A 26281-nucleotide genomic window follows, 5' to 3' on the forward strand; every position below is an offset into this window, starting at 1 on the left:
GAAAATGAGTTGATATTCAAATGAGTATTATTGGGAGTGTACGTGATATGGGTATACAAAATGAGTTTGATGTTCAAGTGTACTCTTGCTTGTCTCATTTAGAAATCGTTTAATAATTTACACGTAATTTTAAGAGTGATTGACACGTTGCACTTATTTTGTTTAGACGTTTTTTCGATCTAGTCTCAAATAATTTTTTTTTAAGTATGCATCCTAAAGTTTGAAAAGCGTTTCGCTTTGCACTTTTTTGACCGCTCTCCGTTTGAAAATACGATAATTATAATAGGTTTTAGAATGGTCGATTCAGTATATTTGGTCGTGTTTAAAGGACAAAACTGGCATGACAAACGGTCGATTTTATTTGATATAAGAACTAGAGGAGAGCATGGGCCGGTTCGGGTCGGTTTTTGGAAAAAACCGGAACCGCAACCATATTTCTTCGGTTTTTAAAATCGAAAACCGCAACCGCCGGTTCGGATTCGGTTTTAGTTTCGGTTAAAAATCCTCAGTTCAGTTATAATCGGCTCGGTTTCGGTTTCAAAACCGATAAATATAAAATGTAAAAAAAAATATACAAGTAAGATAAATTAATACACGCAATTCATACATAATAATTAATACAAGAGTGTAGTTCGGCACAAATAATAGGAGTATATTTTAGGTTCAAACTCCCAGCAGTGAGTCTAAATTGTCTCTCACAAAAGATTCTACTAACAGCATGTAGAAAATGATTTTCTGCATATCCATCGCAACATGTGAATGCCACAAGCATCAGGAAGACGGGGACCACACCATCAGAATGCAGACAATTAGCAAGGCATTGAGTTAAGTTCTCAACAGCTATAGCAACTAGATAATAAAAAATTGCTCACCAAGAAATATAGGATTGCACTTTTCATATCAAAAATTCAAGTACAGAGCCTAGCAGATTGATAGCTAAAATCTGTATGGCAGCTTATTATTGATTTGAATATATATTTTTACAAAAATTTACATAAGTTTATACTTTATTATATAAATTATAAAAATTATATAAAATTATATTTAATTATTTATTTTAATAATCGGTTCGGTTCTGTTTTTTCCGGTTCGGTTTTGCAATTAAATCGGAACCGAACCAATTAAAACGGTTCGGTTTAGTTTTTTCGGTTTTGGTTTCGGTTTTTGACGGTTTGATTTTACCCGGTGTCGATTTGTGTTCGGTTTAAAATTGATTTTTTGCTCACCCCTAATAAGAACTACCCAGCAAAGGGCCCAATAGTACCACCTGAAATAATTACTTTTAGACTCGTCGATTAAGTCTATTTAATCGTGGTTAAGGAACAAAATTACAAAACTAACCTGACAAACAATCGATTTTATTTGGTATAAAAACTAACAAAAATCCAACAGTACTGCTTGAAAAGGGATTGTCGTGTGTAAACCGACCCATATTACGGAAGTACCACAAACCACCAATTTTCAGGGATTGCCTGAAAAATAATTACTGTATGAACGTCTGAGCTTGAAAAATCCTACTACGGAAGTACCACAAACCACTGCAACAAAACAAGCTTTGACGACGGATTTTCAACACAACATCCGTCATAAATGAGGGCAATTATGACGGAAACTTTCCGTTGTTTTTGAGGTCTTAGGTTTAATATTGATCGCTGGTTCAAATTTCGTCAGATTTCAACTTTGTGTCGTAAGTTAATACAAGGGGGACCCAACAACTTAGAATTTGTCCTAAACTTCTGACTAAAAAACCGTCGTATGTATAAGCGAGCTCCACCAACCAATTTTCCAGAAAAAAAGAAACGAAGAAATTATTCCCTCGTAAATTTCTTCCGTTTTGTGACGGAAAAACCGACGTATGTATGTATATGAGGCCACGTCCACCAAATTTGCAGAAAAGAATTTACGACGAGAATTTCGTCGTTAATGACTCCTTACGACGGATTATTTTGAGTTGTCATAAACTTTTAACTAATAATTTTGTCATAAGTTAATATTTCCTGAATTCTGTTGTATTCCTGTAGTTTAAAGAATACGGGTGTTAAAGCTGAAAAATGAAATCAAAAATATTTCAAGCGATCCAAATTCTACCAATATTCACGAAAGCAATAATATCACAATTTGACCTTATCATATAAAACCATTATTAGTCCCGTGTTATCATATAAAATCATTATTAGACCCATGTTCACAAATCCTAATAGCACAATTGAGATTAAAAGACGGGCATCCGAGCTATCTATATGTCGCATAACAGTTATAGACATATCTAATTTGTAAATCCCTAACAGATAATCAATATTCTTTAATAAACTTTTTTTTATAATTTTTTATATATTGAATGTCTTATTTTATTTAAATATAATACTAATTCTTTTGTAATATTTATAAGACATTTTATAGTTATAAATAATATAAAATATAATTCTAATTCTAGTTTATAAAAATATATTCACTTTATCAATTTTAAAAATGAAAAATTAGCTATTGTAACAGCGGTGCTAGTGTTACATGTTGTGCAACACCGTCAGTCCAGCGCAACACTAGCTTTATAGCTGTTGTAACAAGAAATCAGTAGTGTTACAATATCATAGAAATTTCTTACCTACCGCAACGAAATGCTTGTAACACTTTCCAATAGTCATTGCATTAGGCCACTTATGGCGTAGTGCAATAAGCAAAACTCAAATGTTTAAGATTTATATCTTTGCGAATTCAAGAGTTTGCTTCCCATCGTGCGATTTTCTGAAGAAATGTTTCACATAATCCGAATACAAAACGCTCTTGTATATTGGTTTTTCTCCGTTCTTCAGCACCTCAGGTAGGGGACCAATAATATCATGTGGTCTCGGGTTAAAAAAGATTGGCACCGAAATTCTATTATTGCTTCCCTTTGCAGCAACACGATGCTCAGCACTCTTGTATTTGCCATTACTGAAGATTTGAAGAGCATCACCATCGTTTATCACTATTGATCCATTAACAGGAGGCACATAGATCCAATGGTCGGTCTCCATTTTTTAAATGTATAGTCCTCCGACGCTGTCTTGGAGGAGAAATGTCAATGTGGAGACGTCAGAGTGGCGGCCTACTCCAATGGTCAGCTCGGGGTTGGGACAAATGGGATAGTGGTTGTGGTTGATTCTCTGTGAACCCATTAGGAGTGATTCTTCTGAGTTGAGGTCCACATTCAGCCTCTGCATTAGGATCTTTAAGAGCTTCTCAACGACAATCTCAGACTTTTCATAAACTCCATCACCTCATTCCTAGAACAGAAACATAGAAAAAAAATTGTTAGAATATTTGAAATTTCAGTGCATGTAATGCTATATATATATATGACTAAAGTGCAGAATGTGTACCTGTGGTATGAGCTTTGTGCACTTTGTGTACCTATAGTATCGAAACTAGCAAATCGTATGCTGTGGTATTCAAAGTTGTGCAATGTATGTGCTGCCGTTAGGGTTTGATTAACACCGTCAGTGGAGGTGTCTAGGTTGGCTTTGCACAGTAGTGTCCGCATGAATACTTTAATCACTCTCTGCATTGTGCATATTTATGTACTCGGAATCTGTTTATTTTTATTTTATTTTATTACTATTACAAAAGAAAAAGTCCTCCCATCAACTATTATATTTAGTTAATACTCAAAATTCTTATTGATTTTCACCTAAATCTATAAATTAACTTCTAGTTTGATCTATAAATTTATACAGTACAGTTATATTATATATAATTAAAATAAGTCGATTAACATAATTGGCCGTCAAGACAAAGTTGTTTTATTAAATATTATAATAAAAAAATCATGAAGGTTCAACTACACTCAAATACAAATAGTTACCAATTAATTTTATTATTATAGATTAAATTTTAATATTAGAATTGAATAAGTATGAAATTTTAATATTCTCACAATTTATTCTAATAAATTTTAAAAATTATCACAAAACTGAAATTAAATTAAAATTTACTTTTCATGTTTGTCTTTATCACGTTTGTCAAAACACACTTTTCATCGCTAATATTTTTAATTTTATATTAGTATTATATAGAAAAACTTTACCGTATTAAAGTACTTGTGAACACGAATCTAACAAGATCATTCACAACTATATTTAGTCTTATAGATTAAAACGTAAATTAATAATTTGTCTCATGTTATGAACAATCCCGACAAATTAAACGGGAAAAGAAAAAAGAAACGGAAAGTGTAATATGTTAAAAGTTACCCATGCCTTTGCACATGATATAAGTTAAAATAATTAAAGTCGAAATGTTGAAAATTTTATTACATATTTTAACGAGTTTTTTGTTAAACCATTATTCATAAGAATTTTTTTAAAATATAATATATCAATTTATGTTTTATGATAGCTTTAAAATGCGTGCCGACCCCCATACTCCAATATTAAGAATTAACGGGGACGTATATTATGATCACACCAAATATTTTATTTAATTAACATAAAGATGACTCATTGATTATCACCTAAATCTTAAATTATAAATTATGTGAATATTATTTTTTATTTCACTGGTAATAAATTGTATGTTTAAAACAATTATATATTAATAAATTAATTTTATGGATATTTCATCTACCAACAACAAGTGTAGTCATGACACCAATTATATGAGTAATTTGTTGCCCAGGAGCATGAGAATCTCAAACATATGTTTAAGAGATACCACAGTTAGCAAACATAAGGATAAAAGCACTAATCTGGGTGGTGTAGAGAGGGAGGCGTTGCAGCAAACTAAGTAACTAACGGTGTTAAGTAGTAAAATAACGGCAGTACACACTTTGCACAATTTTGGATACCACCGCATGCAATTTGCTAGTTTCGATACCATAAGCACACAAAGTGCACAATGACCATACCACAGGTACTCATATTGCATCCAAGGAAGCAACTTTGGATCATCACAACTCATCCATTGCTTAGTCATTTTGAGTGAATAAACATGTATTGGAAAGCTCTCTCGGAGGAGAGCATAATCCAAGCATAACCCGCCACGAACACGTAGCCGAGCCTCACTCAAATTGATACTCAAAATGACAATATTCCAACAAAGGTTTACATTGCAACCCCTATTCCTTTAACTAACCCCTCAAATCTTTTCACTTGAGCCTCATCGAACTTCTTCCCGAAAGCAAGTCTACAAGTCATAGTGCTTGTAAGTGGCATCATCATGTCACTGAAATTCAAGACTTCATTCTCTAAGGCCTACTTGGAAATCACTTCAATCATCTAAGAAACTTCTTCTTCTCGAATTGAACGGAAGGAACGAATTCTGCTCGAACTAAATACATGAACCGTAAGAATCTTTCTCATTTCCTTCCAATACTCACTGTATGGAGCGAAAACTACATCACTGCCATTGTACGAAAGTGTTTTCGAGCCCAAGAAGTCGGGCCTGCTGCAGAAGATTAAGTCATGATTTTTCAAGAATTGTTTAGCCGTTTCGTGTGAAGAGACTACAAGAGCTGGTAAACAACCAAGCCTGAGATAGAAGATTGGGCCATATTTGTACGAAAGTGTTCTTAGTTGGTGTGGAAGGACGGAGACATCAAGCTGATGCAAGTTTCCGATGAAATACGATGAAATAAGAATATTTTCTTTCAAATAATTTTTTATTTCCAAATATAGCAAATAATATAATCAGTCACATTCGAGCATAATGTTCCAAAAGTTCAATAAATTTTAAATGATCACTTACAGATTAAATTTAGCTAATTAATTTTATTCAACATTGTTCGACATGCTCGAATTACAATTAAATCATCAATTATCAATCATCAATATACCTATATAAAGGAGAAGCGAGTGGCATTGAGGAGGCACCTTTCACATAGCTCCGTTCTATTTTTCTAATTTTCTAAAAATACATTATACATATAATTATATATTATATTATAATTTCTCTAAATTATTTTGTAAAATTTAATTATAAAAGTAATAGAACACCTATAATGTAGGCATTTTGCACAACCGACAAAAAAATAAGTTTACACATCGGTATTCATATGACCAACACATAAAATTATCTGTTGCATTGTTAAAGGTTTAATCAACGCAACATGTGAACACCATAGCGTCGGCGTTCTACTCTACCGACGCTAAATATATTTTTAGGTGTCGATGTTATCCCGATCGACGCATAAAAACATTTATGACCTCTGTCGAAACATTAAATCGAACATTAAATTGACACGAAAAGTACTAGACAAATGATACTCTGCGTCAGTTAAGCTGACAACCGACACAATTAACATGTATAGACGTTCGGTCTATCTTTAACGCACGCTAAAGGGGTGACGCTAAAATATATTTTTGTAGTAGTGAATAATGAAACAAATATGAATTCGACCCACTATATACATATTTAAAATTATGTGACTCCCGAACTTAGGATTCAAACAAACACAAATACGGGACATCCTATTTCAGTTAATATCGTCCAAATATATATATAATTATATATGATTCAAAACAAATGTGAATACACGCACTACAAGAAAAGCGGCTATTTTCGACCGGAAAAAGTTGGTCGAATATAAGCTAGTCGAAATTAAAAACCCGGTCGAAAATATTTATTTTCGACCAAATACGGTCAAAATTACTTTCGACCAAATCTGGTCGAAATTATAAATTCGGCGGAAATTTGAAAATTTCAAACTTTTGTCAAAATATTTCGACCAACTAAATTCGACCGGCAATATTTTCGACCAACTAATTTCGACCGGAAATATTTTCGACCGAGTTTGGTCGAAATAAATAATTTCGACCAGTTACGGTCGAAAATAGCCGCCGGTCGAAATTAACCGGTCGAAAATAGCCGATTTTCTTGTAGTGATGACATGTTATTTGAGTTAGACATAGATTAAGAATTGTCCAATTCAAAGCAACCAGGCATACTTGATTACATGTGCAAGACTAAACGAGAATTAAGAAAAATTAAAACAGAAATGGTGGTTGTTTAGCTAAAATTTATGCACTACTAGCAATAATTTTTCGGTAGCAGGCAAAGGGGATATTTCTTATTGAATGTTATACCATGGACGTCCACATAGCCATCTTCAGTATCTACGTCTTCCTTCTTCATTCCTGGAGGCAGCTCCCAGTCAAAACAATACAGAAGATTTGAAACAACAAGCTCCAGGGTCACAATGGCCATATTCATCCCGGGGCAAATTCGGCGACCTGCTCCAAACGGGATATATTCGAAATCTTGTCCTTTATACTGAATGTCATTGTCCAGGAATCTCTCCGGCAAAAACTCATCCGGATTTTCCCAAAGCTGGGGATCCCTATGAATAGCCAAGAGATTCACATAAACGATAGTGTTAGGTTTGATTTCGTATCCATTTATGACCTCCTTGTCCAATGATTCCCTTGGAATAATGGCAATAACAGGGTACATTCTCAAAGCCTCTTTGATAACTGCTTCTACATAAGGAAGCTTCGCATTTTGTATGTCTTCTTCAGATATTATTTCTTTGCCATGCATCACATTCCTCACTTCTTCTTGTGCTCTGCGCATAGCTTTCGGGTTCTTTATCAGGCTTGTCATCATCCATACTATCGTGTTGGCTGTTGTGTCGGTTCCACCAAAAAAAAGATTCTGCATCACAAGTAAATTTAACAAACAGTTTTTCTACGGTGTCAGCAGACACATGATAAACACTAAAATTTATAGGTTTGACTGATTTTGATTGACTCCTACTTCTTAGTAATGATGGACCCCCTATATATACAACCACCACACCGATGAATTAAAATCAGTCGACACATATAGGATTTAGTGCTTAGCATGTGCTCATGGGCACACACCAGACAAACCCTTTAACAAATTATACGAGTAAATATGAGTTTGGATGTGATTTACCATTATAACTGCTTTGATGTTATTAGAGGTGAAATCTATTGAAGAAATCTGGCCATCTCTTTTCAACTGAAGCAAGATGTCAATAACATCACCCTCCATTGAACTAGGCCTACTCGGGCTGAGATGTTCGTCGATTAGTTCCTGATAGAACAGATCCATGTCACCGAAACTTCTTTCCAGCCGTGCAGCAGAGCCAGTTAACCAATCCAGCCATCCAAACAGAGGAAAATATATGGTCCGAGAAGTAAAAGTTCGCCATTGCAACCCCTATTCCTTTAACCAACCCCTCAAATCTTTTCATTATTAAGATTGACGGCTGCATTGACAACAACTACACCAATCAAAATATACCAAATAAAGTTGATATCAACAACTACACCAGTCAATATACATCATATAAAGTTGATATCAGTGTTAATATACAAATTATAACTTCCAACAGCATCTCCAAAAGCCTTGAAAATTTATAATAAAAACAATATATTTTGTCTATAATAATTTAAATAATAATAATATATCATTTTATAAATTTAGTCACTATAATCGAAGCATAATGTATTGCAGACTCGAAAAATTTACCTGATTATTCAGTTTTGATTTAGGTAACCAGTTTTAGTCGACACTGTTGTACACGCTCTAAATACAATTTTCTTATAAATATGTATCACATTCTGATTATATTATACATATAATTAATCACTTCTCACATGTTATCATATATTATAAACTACTCAACAATAAATACAAGTTAACAAGTAGTACATACTCTAACTACAACTTTATATAAATAAATATTAGATGCTAACTATGTTATATTTTAAAATCGCTTCTTACATGTTATCATAGATATTACACAACTTAACAAGGAAGATCATATATATTCGATATTACTCTCTTTATCATAAAAAGAATTGAATAAATTTTTTTACACATATTTTAATGTGCGCGGAAGAGTACTTAAAAATAATAATATAAAAATATTGAATTCATATTTTTCAGATAAATCGTAAATGTCATGTTGTCATCCATGAATTAAGGTAGCTTCTTGGTAGATAAGTTGTAAGAGTCAAATCTAAGTGTCTTAAATGAAACCATGAATCATGGAGGCTGTCGCAAGATGCAAGGCTGAGCCGAAAACGAGGAACTTAAATATTAGTGAAACAGAGCAGCCGTAAGAAGAAAAGATGTGGAAACTTAAAGTTGCAGAAGGAGGAAGTCCCTGGCTTCGGAGTTTAAACAATCACTCAGGCCGCCAAATTTAGGAGTTTAATCCCAACCTTGGATCTCCAGAAGAGCTAGCAGAGATCGAAAAGGTTCGACAAACTTTTCAGGAAAATCGGTTCAGTCAAAAACACAGTTCCGATCTCCTCATGCGCATTCAGGTTTTATCAGGCCTTGGTTCACAAAATTTTTTTCCAGGAATTTGAACTATGTTTCCTTATGTCTCATTATGCACTTGATATATGTTCCTATAGTTCAGCCATGTTTTTGGATAGTTCTATTTCTTGGAACATCTCATTCGCATTTGTGTATTAACATTATACTATTACAGTCATGTACAGAATAATATCATCATAGCATATGGTAGGCCTCGGTGCGGCTATAATACTCCCATTCTCACAAATGTGGCATTAAATTTACAGTTTGCAAATGAGAATCAAGACAGAGTAATCTTACCACGTGTCGAGGTAAAAGATATAGAAGATATATCAGAGGATAAAGTAACCGCAACATTAAGGAGAGCATTGAGTTTCCATTCAACTCTCCAGGCCAATGATGGACACTGGCCAGGAGATCACTACGGTCCACTAATTTTTATGCCAGGTCTTGTAAGTCTAAAGTTTACTTCCAGCTCTTCTTAATTGTCGTTCTTCAACTTCCTTCTGATACCAGCTTTTAGATTTTTCTTGAAAGACACTCTGTTATTGGTAGTCCTAGATTATGCAGTGAATTTTAATGATATGCAGCAATATTTAGTATTTTCTGATGCATCAGGTGATAACTCTATCAATAACCGGAGGACTGAATGCAATTCTATCGGAAGAACATAAACGTGAGATTTGTCGGTATTTTTACAATCATCAGGCAAGTATGCTTCGTGATGAAAATACGTTATTTTGTGATTCAAGTTTGGTTTTTAGAACTTGTTGGTGTTTGTTGCTTGAATGATAGTTTTGGTTACATTTTCTTATCCCTTTTATTCCGAAAAGGATTTACTGGATCATAGATATTTTTTGATTTTATCAGAACAGTGATGGTGGGTGGGGTTTACACATTGAGGGTCCAAATACTATGGTTGTTACGGTCCTGAACTATGTCAGTTTGAGGCTGCTTGGGGAAGGAGCTAATGACGGCCAAGGGGCAATGGAAAAAGCCCGTCAATGGATTTTGGATCATGGTGGTGCCACTTCAGTATCATCATGGGGGAAAATATGGCTTTCAGTTGAGTGCCGCCGCTGAGTTTTCTGTTCATTTGTCTTGTTATTCTGTAGTACATTTTTTATATTTGCTTATATTTACCTTATGGTGACAGATTCTGGGTGTCTTTGAATGGTCAGGAAATAATCCTGTGCAACCGGAGATATGGATGTTACCTTATATTCTACCAACTCACCCGGGTGAAAATAAATATTTCAACCTTCATATGTGGTTTCTTAGCAAAAATATCATCTTTTTTACTACTTTTCTCGAGGAGAAGTTTAATTAACTGAAAATTTTGACATAACCTAGAACCTCTTATCACCATAGTGTCACGTGTTTTGGTGGTTTCCAGCTAGCTTTTATTTTCAAAAATATGTTAAGGGATCGGAAGCAGCTATATTGTTTTCATGTCTAGGTCCGCTAGATTTGAACATTATTACAATGCTCATGTAGGAAACTCTCTGGCAGAACTGTATCACTTCTTCCCTCTAGTCTCATATCCTCGCTGCTTGTTACTTCTTGCATCCTTCATTAATTGCACTCTTAACTTCATACTAAATATGTTCTGACCCAAATTTTTCACTAGATGGTGATATTTTTTGTAATATTATGAATACTATACTTTTCTGACTAACTAAAGAAACCTCTTTTTCCCCACTTCAACAGGGAGACTGTGGTGTCACTGTCGGTTGATTAATCTGCCGATGTCATACTTGTATGGTAGGAGGTTTGTTGGCCCAATCTCATCAACAGTGCTAGCTCTGAGAGAGGAGATATTTAATGTCCCTTATCATGAAATAGATTGGAATCAAGCACGCAACTTATGTGCAAAGGTCGGTAAATTGTACAAGAACTAGTGTTGCCACATTGCCACTGTAAGCTACTTAATTAAGAATGCCCAGTTCCATACTGCCATTCGCAAGGCCACCAGGCCGGTTTTGCTTATTTCTTCTACCATAAATTGAAATAAAAATCCACCAGAAAAACTAAATATTGCTGAGCCCATGGATACATGTTTCTCTTTCAGATGAAGTATTATGGTGAGCAGCAATTTATCCATTTTAGTCTATAAAGGTTAAACCCTCCAATGACTGCAGCAATTAAGCATAACAAATAGGAGACGCACTGGATTCTTAGTTTAATGTCACACTGTCAGAAACAATTTACAACAAAATAGAGAAGATCTTCTCTGAAATCATTCTATGAAATCAATTCCTCTCCATTCTAAAGTGTACGTACAAACAGACATGAGTTGATTGAATTAGCCTATATGTATCTGCAGGAAGATCTGTTTCATCCACGCCCTCTCATACAGGATATACTTTGGGGAACCCTGGATAAGGTCGTGGAACCTCTTTTAATGCATTGGCCAGGGTCCAAGTTAAGAGAGAAATCGCTTCGCACTGTTATGGAACACATACATTATGAGGATGAAAATACTCAGTACATATGTATAGGACCCATAAATAAGGTCAGTTTATGTTCCATGACACTGTTACTTGTAATTGTGTATTCCTATATTTGAGGGAATTGTGAGAAGTTTGTAACATTAATCTCTAGACTAAATTTGTGACTGTTATACTCAGCATCACTTTGCAGCAGATTTCCTATACAATACATAGTTGGTGCTTCAAATCACCTACTATTAAAATTTCCTCTGAAACAATTTTTTGATACCCAGGTGTTAAATATGCTATGCTGTTGGGTGGAAGATCCAAATTCTGAGGCTTATAAGTTGCATCTCCCACGACTCTATGATTATCTATGGGTTGCTGAGGATGGCATGAAAATGAAGGTTCAAATCTATGGCATGAAAACCGACTTAGTTTGGTTGGTTACGACAATTTATGGGGCCATTTTTGTGCACATGACAAACTCTTAATTAATGAAAACGCCACGTCAAAAAAAAAAGAGCATGATTTTATCTTTTCTATTCCTTTTTTTGAATAATTTGTAAAAAGTGTATGATATACCGTCTCAAAGTGCACATGACTGACGGTGTTGGTAGATTTATAATTTTTGTAGAAAAGGTTTTTAGGCATCTGTGCTGGTTTTTGCAGGGTTATGATGGAAGTCAATTATGGGATACAGTTTTTGCGGTTCAAGGCTTCAAGCATTTATATCAACTAAACTTACTCAAGAATATGGTCCAACTCTCAGAAAAGCACATATGTTCATAAAAAACTCACAGGTAAAGTTAGCACTTAATCTTCGGCCATTTTCATTCTAATACGTTTTTGTGCTGTTGACTTGCGAGTTATTTCACATTTTAATACCTTTGACCTGTATGATAATTTATTGTCTTTAAGGTGGTTGATGACTGCTCTGGTGACCTTGACCTCTGGTATCGCCATATTTCGAAGGGTGGTTGGACTTTCTCCACCGGAGATCAAGGATGGCCAGTTACAGATTGCACTGCGGAAGGAATCAAGGTGGTCACCTTTAAATTGTATAGTGTAGTTCGATAGACAAGCTTTAACATATTTTCTCTCAGGCTTTCTTCTATCAAAATTGTCACCAGAGCTTGTCGGAGAACCAATAGATGCCAGGCGGCTGTATGATGCTGTTAATCTTCTTCTTTCTCTACAGATAATTAGAGTTTAATCTGATTTTGAAGAATATTCTTGCTTATTAACAAAATAAAGGCTACATGAGGTTGTTTTTTACATTAAAAGTCACATCATGAATAAGTATTGCATCCTCCTTATTTGTTCATAAGCAAATCAGGAGGCAAATCTGTTTGGTGCATATACTAATCCATGCAGCGAAAATAAATTGGTATAATCTGGTAAGCCATTGAAGGAAACAAACTCAGCTAACCATCATATCTGTTATCATCGATGCTATTTCGACAATGTGCACTGAGAGTTACGCTTCTCATGACTTGCATTGTATTATTTTAATGCAGAACAGTGGTGGTGGCTATGGAACATATGAACTCACCAGATCCTATAGTTGGATGGAGGTATATCATTATTTTTTTCATGGTTTCTATGCAATCCAAACTGTTCATTTTTGCTCGGTTAGAGAACTTGAAACTTTATTCTGGTTAAAAAAAGGAAGAAAAAAAACCAAACCCAAGTTTTAGACATGTATTCATGTTGAATAGTTGAATCACATAATGTGCACGACTGTATATAACATAACACATTGCTATATAACATACCAGAGCTTTTTTTCCCTCTAATTGTTCCTCACTTGCTACATACGATACCCAGGCTTTTTTGTTTTTGCCCTCTAAGTTTTTCCTATGTGAATATGGTGCAAAGATATTTCTAGCTTTTCTTTGGTTACATTTAACTTGATTTTGCACAATTGGATTAATTAATTTTCAAAGGATTTCAGGCTAAGTTCTTATAAATTAAACAAACAGGAGTGGGAGGAATCAAACCCGAGACCGCTACCTAAACCGAGCTCTGGTATCCGCCCCCTGTCTAAAGCTTTGATACCATGTTCTGTAACAAACTCATCTGGCTAATTACAACCTTAAGTTTTCAGTGGAAATGCCCCAAGTAGATCTTATATTATTTCTGATATAATCTTGAGTCATTCATAAGTTTTATATGGTGGCATGCTTTTGGACATCTTTGAACGGCTCGCTTAAGTTCATTACTCGTGCAGTTTTTTCTACTTGAGATGATGTTTTTGTTCATATGCACTCTTACATGGTTGTATATGTCATTTGGCAGATACTTAACCCTTCTGAGATATTCGGCGACCATTCCATCGACTACCCGTAAAACTCAGAACTATACAATTATTTAATACAGTAGTTACATAAAAAACTCAGTGATTGGAAAGTGTATTTGCGATGCAGTTATGTTGAATGTACATCAGCAGTTATTCAAGCTTTGTCAACTTTTAAGAAATTACATCCAGGGCATCGTGGGGATGAAATAGATATTTGTATTCAAAAAGCTGCTTTGTTCATTGAAAAATTACAAGCACAGGATGGCTCATGGTTTTCCCCCTCTTTATAATTTTCTCTTCTTTTGCACCCAACAATCTCGCCATTAGACCAGCTCTAATTTCCTCAATATTAACATTACTAGGTATGGTTCTTGGGGAATTTGCTTTACCTATGGCACATGGTTTGGCATAAAAGGTTTAGTAGCGGCAGGAAGGAGCTTTGCGACTTGCTCTGCTATTCGCAAGGCTTGTGCTTTCCTGTTGTCCAAGCAGGTTGCTTCTGGTGGCTGGGGAGAAAGCTATCTTTCTTCTCAGAACAAGGTGAATTATTATTAAGTAATTTCACATATATTTTCTTATCTAAACATTGTCAAGTTGAGCACTGTTATTTGTTTATCTTATTTAATTCCTAACTGTTCTAATACTTGTCAAGTGATATTGAAGAAGTTGTTGGGGCCGTTTGGGCTAGCTTGAAAGAAGTTACTTATGTTGTGTTTGGTTGGGATGAATGGAATGGAATGAGTAATAAAAGAAAATAATAAAGTGTAGGAGGGAGGACTTTGAAAAGAATAAGTGAGTGCAAATTTTATATGATAGGATTTGGGTAGAAAATAGATATGATAAGGAATGGAGCATTACTTCACAAAATGGAGAGTTTGAGCTTTAGTTAAGGATGATAGGATTGGAATGGTGGAAGGAATGAAATTATTATACATTCAACTGAATTATAGTTCAAATCTCATTCCATTCCCTCCATTTTCATTCACCCCAACCAAACACAAAATTAGTGCTTAAATTGAAGAAAGGGATTATAAGTAATAAGTAGATGTGTACTTATAATTATAAGTTATTAAAATGTTTGGATGAACTTAATTATAAGTAAAGGAATTGAGTTATAAGATAAAAAAGCTAGACATTTCCACTTCTAGATTCTATCTGATCATTTCAGAGTTGATCGAACTTAATTACACAAACACAAGGGCAGAAGTAGAAACAGCTTTTTAGTCTAAAGAAGCCATCTTCTCACCCTGCGAACCAACCACGTTCTCTTGCAGGTATATACCAATCTTGAGGGCGAAAAGTCTCACATTGTGAATACAGGATGGGCTATGCTGGCTCTGATCGACGCTGGTCAGGTATATGTCAGGCTGGCTGTACCAGTTTGTGCAACAGAGTAGTTTAAATGTTTTATACTCCTACGAGGACTGGAACCTCAAATGCATTCACAATGTATGGTGTTTTTCTTTTTACAGGCCGAGAGGGATGCGACACCATTGCACCATGCAGCAAAACTCTTGATTAATTCTCAAATGGACAATGGAGATTTTCCACAACAGGCCTGTTCCCTCTCTCTGCCTCGAATACAGAATGATAAACACATCTTCCTTAAATTTACCTGACCGGATTCACCTCTTGATACTTTTTCTGTGAAATAATTCAGGAAGTCATGGGTGTCTTCACTTGGAATTGTACTCTCTATTGCGGCATACAGAAACATTTTCCCGATATGGGCTCTTGGAGAATACAAATGTCGAGTTCTTGGAGGCCTCAAATGACTTGTATCCACTTTATGCAGAGGCGGATCTTAGAAGAGGGAAGGGCGCAATTGACACTTAATTTGTTTTTTATAATATTATACATATTTTTAGGGTGTAAAATTGAAATTGACCCCCTAATTTTTTTTTGACCCCTCTTAATTTATTTTACAAAAAAAATTGACCTCCTTAACTTTATAGTCCGCCACTGACCTTATGTAATCATGTTTCCTCCCCTACCCTACATACGATGATCATGCTATTGGTTATCTGTCTCACTGGTGCTCCATTCATGTTGGAGAAGTTTTAACTTAGCTGGAACTCGATAAATCTGAACAATTGTGTTGGTACATTGGTATTATGGTATACACCCGTGATAAGAAATGATACATTTAGCCCATATTTTTTAAGGGAATCTAAGTTCAACCAGGGAGTCTAACAAAAGATATCTCTTAAATGAAAGTGTTGCAAAGTAGAAGCTAAGTTATCTTGTAAAATTTCGTTTACATATATACTTTTCAAATACTTTTAATTAAGAAGTCAAATCTCCTTCCAATCAAATATCATTATTTGAATTTTTAAATTCAAATAATTTGATGTATAAAACAACTCTATAAATTTACTCTAATAATTCAAAATTCAAATAAATAAAAAATCCATTTTGATATTATTAGTTAAATTTATATTATATAAAATTTTGTTGGATATAACTGAATATGAATGCGATTGTGATTTGAGTTCATAATCTGAATTAGTCTATGATTGGATTTGGAACTACGTATTTTAGAATTGGATTTTGATTTGTCCAAATTTGAGATGTCTATGACATGTGCAAACAGACCAATATATTTCTCTTTTACTAATAAAAATTATTTAATATTTTATTAGATTAATCACTTAACTATTTAGCTCTCAGATAAATTTTTTATTTTTTTTCAATCAAAAATGTTATAAAAAAATTTAACAATATGCACAAGTTAAAAATTTTTTACTTTTTCGGTCAAATTTTTTTTTTGCACATATTTTAATATATTCAAAAGAAATAATTTAAATGATATTTTTTTATTAAATATAGGATATAGTTTGAAAAATAATATTTACATGTAGTTTTCTCAAGATTAGAGGTAGCAATTTCGGGTAACATCTTGTGTTCATGTCAGCAATCGGTCAATTTCGGATCTAAGTCAAAATTGAATAAAATTGAAAATTGATATTTTTAGAAATGCAACACCGATTTTAGATCATTTCGGGTCGGGTTTGGGGAATACTGCCACCCCTGCGCAAAATACATTAAAGTACCCGAAAAAGTTCTGATCAATCATTATGTTCCGGACGATGGAAGATTGGAAGTATTGATTGCAAATACAACTTGGATTTTATCGATGGTCTTAGTACTCTGCACCGACATAATCCTTAGTTTAAACAAAAGAAGTAGTGTCGTAATCCATGAATTAAGGTAGCATGTGAAGCCATCTTCTTGGTAGAGTAAGTTGCAGATAAGCTGGAGGTGTCTTAAATGAGTCATGGAGGCTGTCAGAAGGTGCAAGAGGCTGACCAGAAAACGAGGAACTTAAATGATACTGAAACAGAGCAGCTGGAGAGGAAATAACAGAGGAGCTGAAGCTCACTGAAATCGAAGAAAAGAAAAAAGCTCAAGCTTGTTGCAGCAAAGATGTGGAAACTTAAAGTTGCAGAAGCAGGAAGTCCGTGGCTTCGGAGTTTAAACAATCACTCAGGCCGCCAAATTTGGGAGTTTGATCCCAACCTTGGATCCCCAGAAGAGCTGGAAGAGATCAAAAAGGTTCGAGAAACTTTTCGGGAAAATCGCTTCAGCCAAAAACAGAGCTCTGATCTCCTCATGCGCATTCAGGTCCATTTATCATTAATATAATTTACCAGACCTTTGTTCACAAATTTTTTTTCCAGGAATTTGAACTATGTTTCCTTATGTCTCATTATGCACTTGATATATGTTCCTATAGTTCACTAACGTTTTTGGATAGTTCTGTTTCTTTAAACTTTTGTGTCATATGTTTGCATTCCTAGAAATTACAGTCATGTACATAATAATATTATCATAGCATTTTTGTAGGCCTCGGTGTGGCTACAATACTCTGATTCTCACAAATGTGGCATTACATTTACAGTTTGCACATGAGAATCGAGATAGAGTAGTCTTACCACGTGTCGATGTAAAAGATATAGATGACATATCAGAGGAGAAAGTAACGGCAACATTAAGGAGAGCATTGAGTTTCCATTCAACTCTCCAGGCTCATGATGGACACTGGCCAGGAGATTATTGCGGTCCACAGCTTTTTATGCCAGGTCTTGTAAGTCTAAAGTTTACTGCCAGCTCTTCTTGTCGTTCTTCAACTTCCTTCTGATACCGGCTTTTAGATTTTCGTTGAAAGACACTGTTATTGGTAGAACTGGATTATCCAGTGAATTTAATGATTTGCAGCAATATTTAGTATTTTCTGATGCATCAGGTTATAACTCTATCAATAACCGGCCGACTGAATGTAATTCTATCAGAAGAACATAAACGTGAGATTTGTCGGGCTTTTTACAATCATCAGGCAAGTATGCTTCATGATGAAAGTAGGTTATTGTGTGATTCATGTTTAGAACTTGGTGTTTGTTTCTTCAATGATTTTTTTGGTTCCCATTTTTCTTATCTCCTTAATTTGCAAAAGGATTAACAGGATCATAGATAATTTGATTTCAGAACAGTGATGGCGGGTGGGGTTTACACGCTGAGGGTCCAAGTACTATGATTGTTACTGTTCTGAGCTATGTCAGTTTGAGGCTGCTTGGGGAAGGAGCTAATGACGGCCAAGGGGCAATGGAAAATGCCCGTCAATGGATTTTGGATCATGGTGGTGCCATTTCAGTATCATCATGGGGGAAAATGTGGCTTTCAGTTGAGTGCCACCGCTGAGTTTTCTCTTTTTTTGTATTATTATTCTCTAGTACATATTTTTATATTTGCTTATATTTACCTCATGGTGACAGATTCTCGGTGTCTTTGAATGGTCAGGAAATAATCCTGTGCAACCGGAGATATGGATGTTACCTTATATTCTACCAACTCACCCCGGTAAAAATAAATATTGCAAACTTCATATTTGGTTTATTAGCAAAAATATTATCTGTTTCACTACTTTTCTCAAGGAAAAATAGAATTAACTGAAAATTTTGATAGAACCCAGAACCTCTTATCACCATAGCGTCAAGTGTTTTGGCAGTTTCCAGCTAGCTCTTATTTTCAAAAAATATACGGGCCGGAAGCGGCTATATTGTTTTCATGTCTACGTCCACTAGATTTGAACATTATAACAATGTTCTTCCCTCTAGTCCCATATCCTTGCTTGTTGTTACTTCATCCATCCTTGATTAATTGCACTCTAAACTCCATACTAAGTATGTTCTGAGCCAAATTTCTCAGTAATTAGTTGGTGATATTTTTGTAATATGAATATTTTAGAAGCTCCTCCGCTTAAGTTGTTTTGTGATTGTTATAAGCTTGATGAATACTGTAATTTTCTGACTAACTAAAGAAACCTCCTTCTTCCCCCACTTCTCCAGGAAAAATGTGGTGTCACAGTCGGTTGATTCATCTGCCGATGTCATACTTATATGGCAGGAGGTTTGTCGGCCCAATCTCATCAACAGTGCTAGCTCTGAGAGAGGAGATATTTAATGTCCCTTATCATGAAATAGATTGGAATCAAGCACGCAACTTATGTGCAAAGGTCTGTAAATTCTACATGAACTAGTGTTGCCAAATTGCCACAGTAAGTTACTTAAATAACCATGCCATGTATGTATCTGCAGGAAGATCTGTTTTATCCACGCCCTCGCCTACAGAATATACTTTGGGGAACACTCGATAAGGTCGTGGAACCTCTTTTAATGCATTGGCCAGGGACCAAGTTAAGAGAGAAATCGCTTCGTACTGTTATGGAACACATACATTATGAGGATGAGAATACTCGGTATATATGCATAGCACCCATAAATAAGGTCAGTTTATATTCCATGACTATGTTACTTCTAATTGTGTACTCCTGCATTTGATAGAATTGTGAGAAGTTTGTAACATGAATCTAAAATCTAAAATCGTTGTCTGTTTTTATGATTTTAAATAATTAAAACGGTTCATTTTTTTATTTATGAATTTTAATTTCTTAAAGCTACAATTTAGAAAAAAAATATTTACAACATATTTCAGCCTGACTGTTGTCTGATGAATGTTGTCTGATTGCGTTTTTCTTGTAGTGCTTCAAACAACATAGCACTAAAATTTCCTCTGAGACAATGTTTGGATACGCAGGTGTTAAATATGCTATGCTGTTGGGTGGAAGATCCAAATTCTGAGGCTTATAAGTTGCATATTGCACGAGTCTATGATTATCTATGGGTTGCTGAGGATGGCATGAAGATGAAGGTTCGGACCTAAGCCTTTGCAATATATATATTGAAGGCTGACTTTCACTGACTTTAAACAAGGATCAATCTAGAGTGTCAAGACACCTCATGAATGGAACATTTAAATTTATCTACTAATATTATTTAACAGAGATCATTGAGAAATAAACACTACAATAAAAGTGACATTTCCGACGGACAACTTCTGACCCATCAAGCTGGTTCAAAATAAAAAATGAGAGCATGATTTTAATTCCCTTTTTTGAATCTTTGGTGAAAAGTGTATGCTATACAGTCTCAGATGCACATAACTGATGGTGTTGGTAGATTCATAATTTTTGTAGAAAGACTTTTAGCCATCTGTGCTGGTTTTTTGCAGTGTTATAACGGAAGTCAATTATGGGATACAGCTTTTGCGGTTCAAGCATTTATATCAACTGAACTTACTCAAGAATATGGTCCGACTCTCAGAAAAGCACACATGTTCATAAAAAACTCACAGGTAAAGTTAGCACTTAATCTTTCATCATTTTCATTGTGAAACGTATTTGTTTTATTGACTTGCGAGTTATTTCACATTTTTATACCTTTGACCTGTATGTTATTGTCTTCAAGGTGGTCGATGATTGCCCAGGTGACCTTGACCTCTGGTATCGCCATATTTCGAAGGGTGGTTGGACTTTCTCCACTGCGGATCAGGGATGGCCAGTTACAGATTGCACTGCAGAAGGAGTCGAGGTGGTCACCTTAAAATAGTATATGTACAAACATGAAAAAAGAAACCAAGATATCTTTATGAAATTATGTAAGCATAGTTAAGAAACTACGCATTGAACAAAACTACTCTGTATAGCTTCATTAACAATCCTTATCTAATTTCCTAAAAATATCCTCAGGGCATTGGATTTTATCTTTCTCCTTCTCTGTTTACATATGTTTACCTGGTTAAAATTGTGTGTACAACCCAACTTAATTATTAATATTGTAACCAAATTATTAACATTTGACTGACAGCTCTGCAGTTCGCTAGACAAGCTTTAATATATTTTCTCTCAGGCTACGCTTCTACTGTCAAAATTGTCACCAGAGCTTGTCGGAGAACCAATAGATGTCAACCGGCTGTATGATGCTGTTAATCTTCTTCTTTCTCTACAGGTGATTAGAGTTTAATCTGATTTTGAAGAATATTCTTGCTTATCCACAAAATAAAGGCTAAATGAGGTTGTTTTTACATTAAAAAGTCCCATGACAAATAATTATTCCATCCTCCTTATTTGTTTATAAGCAAATCAGGAGGCACATATGTTTGGTGCATATACTAATCCATGCAGCGAAAATAAATTGGTATAATCTGGTAAGCCATTGAAGGAAACAAACTCAGCTAACCATCATATCTGTTATCATGGATGGTATTTTGACAATGTCCACTGAGAGTTACGCGTCTGACTTGCATTGTATTATTTTAATGCAGAATAGTGGTGGTGGCTATGGAACATATGAACTCACCAGATCCTATAGTTGGATAGAGGTATATCATTATTATTTCCGTGGTTATTATGCTCTCCAAACTGTTTATTTTACCACGGTTAGGGAACTTAAAACATCATTCTGGGTTAAAAACAGGAAAAAAATACACCAAAACCAACTTGTATTCATGTTGGATAGCTGAACTTAACATGTATTCATGTTGGATAGCTGAACTTAACATGTATTTATGTTGGATAGTTGAATTTAATGGCAACATACTAGAATGACATAATGTGCAAGACTGTATATTTCCTCCAGTATAATATTAGAATAAAAGTTCAGTGATCAGTTGTCAAACCTTTAAAATTTGTAAGTGACCGTATAAGCATAACACATTTCTATAGACCATACCAGAGCTTTTTTCCCCCTCTCATTGTTCTGCAGTTGCTGCATATGATACCATATGGTGCAAAGATATTTCTATCTTTTCTTTGGCTTACATTTAACTTGATTTTGTACAATTGAAAACATTTATTTTTCAAAGGATTTCAGGCTAAGTTCATATAAATTAAACAAACAGGGGTGGGAGGAATTAAACCCGAGGACCCTACCCAAACCGAGCTCTGGTATCCGAGACCCCTCCATAGCTTTGATACCATGTTCTGTTACCAAATCATCTCGTAACAACCTTAAGTTTTCAGAGGAAATGCCCCAACTAGATCTAATATTATTCAACAACATAAACATATAATTATGGGGTCGTAGATTTTATTTCCCATATAATCTTGAGTCATTCGTAAGTTTTATATGGTGGCATTCTTTTGGACATCTTTGAGCAGTTAATGTGTAGCTTGCTTAAGTTTATTACGCCTGCCGTTTATTCTACTTGAGAGATGTTTTTGCTCATATGCACTCTTACAAGGTTGTATTTGTCACTATGCAGATACTTAACCCTTCTGAGATATTCATTGACAATTCCCTCGACTACCCGTAAGACCCTGAACTATATAAATATTTATAACAGTAGTTACATAAAAAAACTCAGTGTTTTTATCATTTTTTTGATTGGAAAGTGTATTGGCGATGCAGTTGGGTTGAATGTACATCATCAGTAATTCAAGCTTTGTCAACTTTTAAGAAATTCCATCCAGGACATCGTCGGGAAGAAATAAATATTTGTATTGAAAAAGCTGCTTTGTTTATTGAAAAATTACAAGCACCGGATGGCTCATGGTTTTCCCCCACTTTATAATACTTTCTCTACTTTTGCACCCGACAATCTCACCAGTAGACCAGCTCTAATTTCCTCAATATTAACATTACTAGGTATGGTTCTTGGGGAGTTTGCTTTACCTATGGCACATGGTTTGGCATAAAAGGTTTAGTAGCGGCAGGAAGGAGCTTTGCGACTTGCTCTGCTATTCGCAAGGCTTGTGCTTTCTTGTTGTCCAAGCAAGTTGCTTCTGGTGGCTGGGGAGAAAGTTATCTTTCTTCTCAGGACAAGGTGAACTATTATTAAGTTTCACATATATTTTCATATCTAAACAATGTCAGGTTGGCACTGCTGTTATTTGTTAATCTTATTTAATTCTTAACTGTTCTAATACTTGACATGTAATCTTGCATATAGGAAAAGTTTTTAAATTTGAGAGATAAATTGTTTTAAATATTATAAATTAGCCGATTTGTGAAGATGTGGTGGTGAGAGGGAAGAATGAAAGAGGTGAAAGTGCATAATATTAAAGATGTTCGTGGTGGCCGTTTGGGTTAGCTTAAAAGAAGTTACTTATTTTCTAAAGAAGCCATCTTCTCACCCTGCGAAACACCCACGTTCTCTTGCAGGTATATACAAATCTTGAGGGCGATAAGTCTCACGTTGTGAATACAGGATGGGCTATGCTTGCTCTCATTGATGCTGGACAGGTAAATGTCAGGCTGGCCGTACCAGTTTGGCTGGATAGTTTAAATGTTTAATTTACTAAGTATGGTGTTTTTGTTTTTACAGGCCGAGAGGGATGCTACACCATTGCACCATGCAGCAAAACTCTTGATTAATTCTCAAATGGACAATGGAGATTTTCCACAACAGGCCTGTTCCCTCTCCCTGCCTCTATATATTACAGAATGATAAACACATCTTCCTTACATTTACCTGAATCAGATCAGACTTTTGATACTTTTTCTGTGAAATAATTCAGGGGGTCATGGGTGGCTTCACTAGGAATTGTTGGGTCACTAATGCCGCATACAGAAACATTTTTCCGATATGGGCTCTCGGAGAATACAAATGTCGAGTTCTTGGAGGCCGTCCATGACTTGTAGTAGTGATGTTTTCTCCCCCTGCATACGATGATTATGTTATTTGGTTATGCGTCTCACTGGTAATCGAATGTTGAATTAGTATTAAGTTAGCTGGAATTTAATAAATGTGTACTCAGGCAGGTTTTGACGTTTAAAATTTTATTAAAAAAAATAATAATAAACATTATGAAACTATACCTCATAGAAAGTACGTAGACAACCTGCTGGGACGGAGAGATTACTTTGTATTTTTTTTTTGATTAAAGATTACTTTGTATTTAGTGATTTGAACTAATGTGGTGGTACATAGCTACCTGCAAGGAATGATCCATTGAGCTCATATTTCTTAAATGAGAGACTATTACTCCTTGTCCACACAATTGTATACATTTGAAGATGTGAGTTGGCACGCATTTTAACATTCTAATTGTATACATTTGAGAATATTTTTTTTGAAAGAATTTAAACTTAAAATAGGATCAAATGTTAAAACATATAAAAAAAATTATATCTAAACAATAATAGTTTAAATAAGTTCATTAAATAGATTGCACTTCTAAAAAATAATAAATTTAAAAAATTTATATAATCTTGTGTTTGGCACGGATCATAAGCTAGTTATCATATTGAGAGGAGGAAGGTTATTTTTTATTACTTCTATACTTTTACTTGTAACGTTCGCGAAATTCGCAAGTATGTAAGATACTAATAATTAATTTAATTATTTAATTCATTTTGTAAACGTGTATATCTACGAGAAATATTTTTCCAAGTAATACTTCTTCACAAGAGAGTTGAATACGTTGATATAAGATTTCCGAATATACTTAAATTATGAAAACAATATGAGAGATCAAACAGCTTTTATTGTATAAAAATTATCACAAAATTCTCTCAACAAATTTCAACATTCTTGAGAGCTGCTAGGTTACAAGATACTCGTGAATGTTGATACAAATTATATAACTTATAACTATGTTTATATATTACGAAGCTACTCTATAAATTATAATTAAGAGCTGTTATATCAAATATTATGTTAAAATTATGTAAATCTGGATGATAAGTAAAAACACTTATATAATTCTCTTGTATTTTATGGTAACTGATCCACGGATGATAGGGTATTGTAACAAAATTAGTACATTTCAGTAAGCTCATAGAGTTAAATTGATTAATTAATAATATTGTGATCTATCAACGAATGTGTAGTTAAGACTATTTAACACTACGCCATAAGTGCTCATATGCAACGCGTATTCCTAGTGTTGCATGGAAAGTATTGCAATAGACCCTTGGTTTTCTATCGCAACAGAAGCATTATAGGAGTTTGTAGTGTTGCATTATAGCAGTAGACATTGCTAGACTCATTTTTGCTGACGTGGCAGTGGAGCCCACTGTTGGACCCATTTTTGCTGACGTGGCAGTGGGCCCACTGCTGGACCCACTTTGGTGACGTGGCAGTGGGTCCCACGTGCTGACGTGGCAGTGCTCCCCACTGCTGGACCCACTTTGGTGACGTGGCAGTGGGTCCCACGTTCTGACGTGGCAGTGGTCCCCACTGCTGGACCTACTTTGGTGACGTGGCAGTGGGTCCCACGTGCTGACGTGGCAGTGGTCCCCACTGCTGGACCCACTTTGGTGACGTGGCAGTGGGCCCCACTCCTGGACCCACTTTGGTGACGTGGCAGTGGGTCCCACGTGCTGACGTGGCAGTGGGCCCCACTGCGGGACCCACTTTGGTGACGTGGTAGTGGGTCCCACGTGCTGACGTGGCAGTGGTCCCCACTGCTGGACCCAGTTTGGTGACGTGGCAGTGGGCCCCTGGTCTGGACCCATTCAGGTGACGTGGCAGTGGGCCCTAGAGGCTGACGTGGCTGTGGGGGCCACCTCCGGACCCATTTTGCCTACGTGGCAGTGGGTCCTACTGACCCATTTTGATATAAAAATCTTTGAAGGCCAAGGGAATTGAATCCCTGACCTCTCATGTATCAAAACATGTTACACACCACTCCACCAACCTTACATTTATGTTGTGTGTTGCATAACTAAAATATAATAGTTATCTGTGGTCAAAGTGGGTAGTCCAATTAACCTACGTTGTCCCGAACACGAATTTTATTTTTTTTAAATTTGTTTTCGACGATCCAACCGTACGGATGTTAATATCTATCAAATTTAGTAATATGAAATTTTTTTCAAAAATTTTGATATTTAGAAGGTGTGAGTTTATAATAGTAAAAGCGGTCCAAGAAGGTAGTCCAATTAACTAGTGTTGTCTCGAAAGTGAATTCTATTTTTTTAATTCATTTTCGACGATCCAA

The 26281-nt window shown here is 35.2% G+C and overlaps 1 protein-coding gene and 3 pseudogenes across 1 annotated transcript; 2 read left to right on the plus strand and 2 right to left on the minus strand.

The window, feature by feature from the left end:
• Positions 1-2501: 2501 nt before the first annotated feature.
• Positions 2502-3520, minus strand: LOC135148507 (feruloyl CoA ortho-hydroxylase F6H1-1-like; annotated as a pseudogene).
• Positions 3521-7002: 3482 nt separating this feature from the next.
• On the minus strand, positions 7003-8191 carry LOC108198302 (5-OH-xanthotoxin synthase-like; annotated as a pseudogene).
• An 805-nt stretch (positions 8192-8996) lies between these two features.
• Positions 8997-16082, plus strand: LOC108199745 (cycloartenol Synthase-like; annotated as a pseudogene).
• A 1000-nt stretch (positions 16083-17082) lies between these two features.
• LOC108199746 (cycloartenol Synthase) lies at positions 17083-24337 on the plus strand. Its single transcript, XM_017367698.2, has 18 exons — positions 17083-17625; positions 17903-18088; positions 18248-18337; positions 18487-18681; positions 18774-18858; positions 19347-19513; positions 19596-19784; positions 20095-20208; positions 20569-20691; positions 20805-20927; positions 21246-21344; positions 21661-21717; positions 22600-22646; positions 22746-22889; positions 22983-23160; positions 23499-23579; positions 23662-23745; positions 23855-24337. Exons 1-18 carry the CDS (start codon positions 17428-17430, stop codon positions 23969-23971), a joined length of 2277 nt encoding a protein of 758 aa, XP_017223187.1. The 5' UTR covers positions 17083-17427; the 3' UTR covers positions 23972-24337.
• The last annotated feature ends 1944 nt before the right edge of the window (positions 24338-26281 follow it).

This window comes from Daucus carota, chromosome 8 (genome assembly GCF_001625215.2).
Source record: "Daucus carota subsp. sativus chromosome 8, DH1 v3.0, whole genome shotgun sequence".
Taxonomy (NCBI): Eukaryota; Viridiplantae; Streptophyta; class Magnoliopsida; order Apiales; family Apiaceae; genus Daucus; species Daucus carota.

Excerpts from the sequence above, each read along its gene's own strand:
- LOC108199746 (XM_017367698.2), top strand. The coding sequence starts at position 17,428 with ATGTGGAAACTTAAAGTTGCAGAAGCAGGAAGTCCGTGGCTTCGGAGT. Across the intron at positions 18,089-18,247 it reads AGCTTTTTATGCCAGGTCTT|GTTATAACTCTATCAATAAC; the intron begins GTAAGTCTAAAG and ends CTGATGCATCAG. Across the intron at positions 20,928-21,245 it reads GCACTGCAGAAGGAGTCGAG|GCTACGCTTCTACTGTCAAA; the intron begins GTGGTCACCTTA and ends ATTTTCTCTCAG.